Source organism: Aquarana catesbeiana, linkage group LG04 (assembly GCF_042186555.1).
Source record: "Aquarana catesbeiana isolate 2022-GZ linkage group LG04, ASM4218655v1, whole genome shotgun sequence".
Lineage (NCBI taxonomy): Eukaryota > Metazoa > Chordata > Amphibia > Anura > Ranidae > Aquarana > Aquarana catesbeiana.
Window position 1 is genome coordinate 117,960,879 of NC_133327.1, and position 6,412 is coordinate 117,967,290.

A 6,412-nucleotide genomic window follows, 5' to 3' on the forward strand; every position below is an offset into this window, starting at 1 on the left:
TCGCCTCTGGTTTCTGATGTCGGAGTGGGAGGAACAACATCAATTCCTTTTACGAAATCCTTGTCGCCTATGGTTTCTGACGTCACAGAGTGGGAGGAACAACATCAGTTCTTTCACTGTGTACCCAGAATTGGATCCTTTGTGTTCCCTGATTGGACGGGAGAGCCCTGTAAAGGCTGCAGCGGGAGGGGGTACCTCCTTCTACCACCTGTAAAAGTAATTCTGCGGCTGATTACTTTTACTAGAAAGAGAATCACTGGGGCTAAAAAAAGCTATCCTGGGATCATGACTGTAGTGTAGTAAGAATCTTCATATTTCTGGGTAGCTGATGTTAAATGAGATCATTTAAGTGAAATGCTCCCTTGACTACAATCCTCGAGCAGCTAGAAGCAGACGAGCCTCTTGAAATGTTAAAAGCAACTGGCTGTTCAGCATCCCAAGTCCTCATTCTGGAGCTGTGTAGCCATGGGCATTATTTATTCTTAGCTTGAAATATGAGCTGAAATATATCTGAATTGGCAAGATTTTCCAAATTGTCTAATGAGGTTCTAGCGGCTTTCTTTGAACTCCTAACTTCTTTGATGTCCTTTAACTTCATTCTAAGGTTGTTAAATACATACAGTATATGATTGGTGGTTGTAGCTTTACACTTGCTGTTTTAGAGTTTCATCACTGCACAGCCAATACTTACATTAAAGCTAAACTCTGGGAAAACAAATACAGTAAAAGCTTTGTTTGAGAGTATTTATATATTTATATAGAGAGCATTTTGCAAGACAAGCAAAATTTGTTTATAAATCTTGAGTTGATATACAAGTAGCGTAATCTCACAACTGAGTATAAAAGAGGAGAGAGGTGCCTCTAAGTGTAGCATTATGGTCAGGGTGAATAAAAAAAATCCTTTTTTTTTTTAAATAATCTGATTTTTATTTTTCTATTTCAATCAGATCTTTTGGATGTAAATCATTTTTTTTTTATTAAATTTATTTTAATAAAATGCTTTTGGGGTAAAAAAAGATAGTTTTTATATGTGGACAGCTTTACCCCGGATGCCTGCATACTTAGATGTGCCTGTTTTAATCATCAACCATGTGAGTTGCTAAATGTTGAACCTTCGATAAATGTAACCATATTGCTACACTTAGAGGCGCCTCTCTTCTCTTTTATACTCTGTAGCTCCTGCTGGATTTTGCTTCTAATCCCCTTGTAGAGCCTTACATTTGTAGATAGGCATTTTATGGTTACACAACCTGGTCACATTCCTATAATCATTTTATATGGACTATAAACTAAAGGACTTATGAATAAATTGTTGTGGAACGAATCATCGGAGTTTCCATTATTTCTTATGGGGAAATTTGCTTTGATATAAGAGTGCTTTGGATTACAAGTTTCTGGAACTAATTATGCTCTCAATCCAAGGTTTTACTGTACCTCCCTTGCAGTGGCGCTGCACCCGTACTGCAAGGGTTAATTGCTTGTTTATGTCTAGGGGGCCAGGTAGATCAGTTTTACTTACCTGATCTTCCCCTCCCAAAGGCTCCTCCATGCTGATAGGGCGGTTCCTGAGGCCTCTTCTACCCTGCATGCTGGCCGTGTAAAGTCTCTGATGTCATCAAGACCAATGCAGTGCGGGTGCAGCCCCACTACAAGGGAGAACTTTTAGTTTTTGTGGAGTTTGGCTTTAGGATCTATATTCAAAATGAACCTGGAGAGTGTTTTAGGCCTCGCTCACACCATACGTGCATAAAAACTGATGGAAAAACCGCACAGATTTCATTAGTAGACACACAAGTTTTCATCCGTTTTCATTTGTGTTTCAGTGAGTTTTTATGCTCATTGATATCAGTTTTCGTGTGTCTTCACTTTCTCTTCTGCCTTTTTACACCATAATGTTGATAAATTTCTGTCAGTTTTTTTTATTTTTTGCTTTTTCTGTGCAGAAAACTGCGTACACGTTGCAGATTCCTGCACAGAAAAAAAACTGCTTGTAATGGCATGAACAGGGCACATAGAGGACAAAATGTTTTCTTTGTGCCCTTGTTGAACTTGTGCAGAAAAACTGACATCTTATCACATGATGTGAACAAGGCCTTAAGGCCCTGTTCACACCCGAGCGGTTTTCTGCTCGAAGCTTGTAGCTCTAAAATGCTCAACAGGCCAAATCCTGTTTATTTCAAAGACCCCTGTTCACATCTGAGCGTTCTGTCGCTCAAAAAAGTACATGCGCTTCTTTTTGGCAGATTGAGCCCCATAGCCTGCCATGAGAATGACTGAAAATGTGTTACATGTGCGTTTTACAAGCATTTTGTCGCACATCTTTGATTTTAACAGCAGCTTTCTACCCCTGATATCCTCCACCTCTCCTCCCTTTAGTACAATGGTTCTCAACTCCTGTCCTCAGGGCCCACTAACAGGCCAGGTTTGCAAGATAACTGAAATACATCACAGGTGATATCATTTGCTGTTCAGTGATTGCAGTATTCTAGTCTGTATCTCTCCAAGGTAATACATAAAACCTGGCCTGTTAGTGGGTTCTGAGGACTGGAGCTGAGAACCACTGATCTAGTACTTTCTATTGGCTAAACAAAACCGCCTAAAGCTGTAAAACACTTGTAATATGCTTCTAAAAATGCAAGTAAATGGCTACGTTCAGGTGTAAATGAAACTGTTGCAAACCAGAGCAATTGAAGTAATCCAATGAAAAATAAATGTGTTTGTGGAGGGGAATCCCGCCAAGTTTTATTTGTTAGTAGTGGTTTTGAGTGATTTATGTTTAAAAAAAATGTCCTGCAATAAATGTCTAATATTTTAATATTTTTCCTTGTCTTCTTTAAAGCCAAATGACTTCTCTGTGTCGCTGAAAGCTCAAGGCAAGAACAAGCATTTCAAAGTACAGATGAAAGACAATGTATATTGCATCGGCCAGCGCAAGTTTGCCACCATGGAGGAATTAGTAGAACATTACAAAAAGGCTCCAATTTTTACCAGCGAGCATGGCGAGAAACTTTATCTAATCAAGCCTTTGTCTTGAGAGCAACTCGTGGGAAGTGAGGGATAAAACTCCAGGTTAGGTGCATTCACCAAAAGACTGGACTCGTATAGACTTGGTAACCCCACTAGTGAACCAAAGGCATCTCCTGGCCCTGCTGAGAAGGACATTACCTGTATTGTTACCTTTCTCTCATTATGAATCGGATTATGCTATCATTTTATTTTCTATTTGCTTTACACACTTCCACCCCTGTACATCTCCCTCCTTATTTTCTACATTCTGCCTTATTATTGTAACATATCAAAGACTTGTATCGACAACATGTATCTTCTTATCAACGTTTTGGGGTTCTGAGTGATGGGATTGTGGTTTACCATCTGACACCAGAACTCCACAATGACATCTTTGTGCTGCTTTTAGTGTTGTCCACTCTGTGCTTTGGACTGTGAATCTGAAAGGTGTGTTGTGGTCTGGACTGAATGCTCTTTTCACTGTGGATTTAGCCTTGTTCTTTGTCGCATTTGCTGTTTATCAGATAGGCACTGTGTATGACTGACTGATTGTCTCCATCTGTTCCTATCCAGGACATTTCATATTTATTTGTTTACAAAATGTTCATTGCCTTCCGGGTTATTTGCATATTCAAATATTTAATGCAGCCACGTACAAAGTAGTCATACCAAATGCTGTATGTTGACCTATCCATAAAATGTCATATTCTCTGTCATTTACTTTTCTGCTGACTGTGATGCGATTGCAATCTGTGTATGATTGATTTCTCCTGAAGCAAACCCATAATCAAATTAAGTCCTGTGCTGCCCTGCCCAACTTGCTCATTTAAAGTGACACTAAAGGTTCCGTTTTTTTTTTAAATAACAAACATATCATACGTACCTCCACTGTGCAGCTTGTTTTGCACAGAGTGGCCCCAAATTCTGATCTTCTGGGGTCCCCCGGCGGCTCTTGCGGCTCCTCCCGGCGGCTCAGCCCCCTGGGAGAAGTGCTCTCCGGGGGGGGGGGGGCTACCTCGCGGGCGTGCGCCCGAGTCCAGCACTCTGCGTCCATAAACGCCGAATGCAGGACTCGGCCCCGCCCCCCACAGCGGTCGTGTCATTGGATTTGGTTGACAGCAGCGGGGGCCAATGGTTGCACTGCTATCAATCTATCCAATCAAGAGCCGAGAACCCCCTGCAGAGAGAGAGTGTCCCTGTGGGACAAGTTCGAGGGTTCAGGTAAGTAAAACGGGGGGCTGTGGGGCCGGTCACTGACAGGTGTTTTTTCACCTTAATGCATAGGATACATTAAGGTGAATAAGCACAAACCTTTAGTGTCCCTTTAAGGTAATAAAAGGGATCAGAAGTACTTTCCTTCTCGGCAGAGTCTGCTACTCTGCAATCCAATGCCTGCATCAGCTACTGAAGAGGAGAGTAATGCTGACCATACACTAGTAGACTTTTTAATTTAACATCTGTACAAAAATTCTGATCAGTACATTTGATGACTTTACGTCGTCAAAAGTACTTCAAAATTTCGTTTTGCTTTTAACATTCGATTTGGGAACGAATTTGAATAGGAACGAAATTTAGAATAAAATCCACACTGTTTTGAAAAAAAATTTCCTTCCTGTTCTGTCGCTTTAGTTGAAAACAAACATTGATTTGACCCCCACTAATGATAAGAAAATCAATATTTTAGGACTACATCTATCTACCTGTTAGGACTTTGAAGGCACAAGCTGGACGGAGGTCTTACTTTGACTATAGGTTTGCTTTATTTATCCTAATATTGGTAATCGAGTATTGAACTTCCAGGTCTCAAAGAGACTGATTTATGAAAACCGAAGGGAGGAAAAATAGGAGCTATTTGATATAGCAAAGAGATTTAAATGGCCACAATACATAAACTGTAAAATGTTTCTTAGCTGTTTATGTGAATAAGAATTTAGTAATATTCGTGGACAAATATTTAAAAGGTTTTTTGTTTTTTTATATTATTAGAACTGAAAACACTTAAACTGAAGGTTACGTTGTGAAGATCAGTATTTTATGGGACACGGTTGACTTCCTGTCCAGTAAATGCCATAGAAAAAAGAAACTGCCTACTGCTGGTTTGTTGTTTCCTGTTGCATAATGTACATCTTACATAAAGCAGTAGGATGAACAACTGAGTTCACCAGATGTCCAACTCTGACAGAACTCTTATTCAGTGATTTCATGTGCATGATAACACAAGAGCAGTTCTATTGAATGTTATCACTGGAGAGTAGATGTGGTTACTCTTGTATAGTCAGGGCCAGTGACCTTGAACTTGGATTGTGTGCTTTTTCAAGACCCATACTCTACCAGTAGGAACGAATGCAATGTGTTTGTCTTTCACATGTTGTGACCCTCTTAAATTTTGTGGCTCTTTAAAGTGTCAGTCCATTAAACGTTTTAGCAAAGTAGACTAAGTTGGCCCCTGGCTCCCAAAGTGTCATTAAACCTCAAAAATGTGTGTATGTGTGAATGCTCCCCCTACTTCCTGTTGGGAGAATGTATTCATTTTCTTATTTCTTAAACTGCCAACCCTGCAAGCCGTTACAAATCCCAAGAAGAACAGCAGTAATGCAGTTCCTGTAAATAATATTTTAACTATTGGTGGCAAAGTTTGTACTGAAGAATGCCCCCTGTCATCACATGGGACACATAGGAGGAAGGTAGGGAGTGATTGTCACTCAAATGGCTAGAGCCGCCCCATGTGACCTTTTTTTTATTGCTTGTGGGGCTGTTCCAGGTGCATGAGTGACATTCGCATAGGAGGGGCATATAGTAGGAAAGAGGGAGTCAATGCCACTCAACTAACTGGAGCTGCCTCACAACTGATGAAAAGGGTCACATGGGGCCGCTCCAGCTGCTTAAATGTCATCCGGTCCATCTTTGCTGCTATGTGCTTTCCTCCAATAGTTGGAATAATATTTAATGAATTGTATTACAGTTGTTTTTGGGATGAAAAAGGTTTGAAGAGTTGGTTTGTTATTTTTTTAAGAAATGTACAATGCTGTTTGTTTTCAATTAAACCATGTGACCACAATCAGCGCTGAGTAGCCACAAGAAAACAAAGAAATCATCTTGCAGTGATATCTGCAGGATACATCAGAGTCTTAATGCTTGGTCCGCCCACTGATTGCACACTGTGGTGTGGAGTCAGTTAATAAAGGTCACATGACCAGCATAATATATAGAGAGTAAATTAAAGTGATTGTAAACATTTGGTAAGTTTGTGTTTTCAACCACTTGCCGACCGCTTAATGTACTTGTACTGCAGCAGGTCGGCTCTATTGCACAAAATTGCGTACCTGTAGGTGATTTTGTGCAATATCCATTAGGCGGGCTCCGCCGCTGGACAGAGGGGGAGCCAATCAGCTAAAATAATTAAATA

The 6,412-nt window shown here is 40.4% G+C and overlaps 1 protein-coding gene across 6 annotated transcripts in view; it reads left to right on the forward strand.

Moving 5' to 3' along the window:
- NCK1 (NCK adaptor protein 1) overlaps positions 1-6,064 on the forward strand; it is a 165,408-nt gene extending 159,344 nt beyond the window's left edge. For all 6 annotated transcript variants that reach the window (XM_073625494.1, XM_073625493.1, XM_073625490.1 and 3 more), the window contains one exon: positions 2,840-6,064. In XM_073625494.1, coding sequence (XP_073481595.1) covers positions 2,840-3,034 — 195 coding nt within the window. In that variant the 3' untranslated portion in view covers positions 3,035-6,064. The remainder of the gene's footprint in view (positions 1-2,839) is intronic.
- Positions 6,065-6,412: the final 348 nt, after the last annotated feature.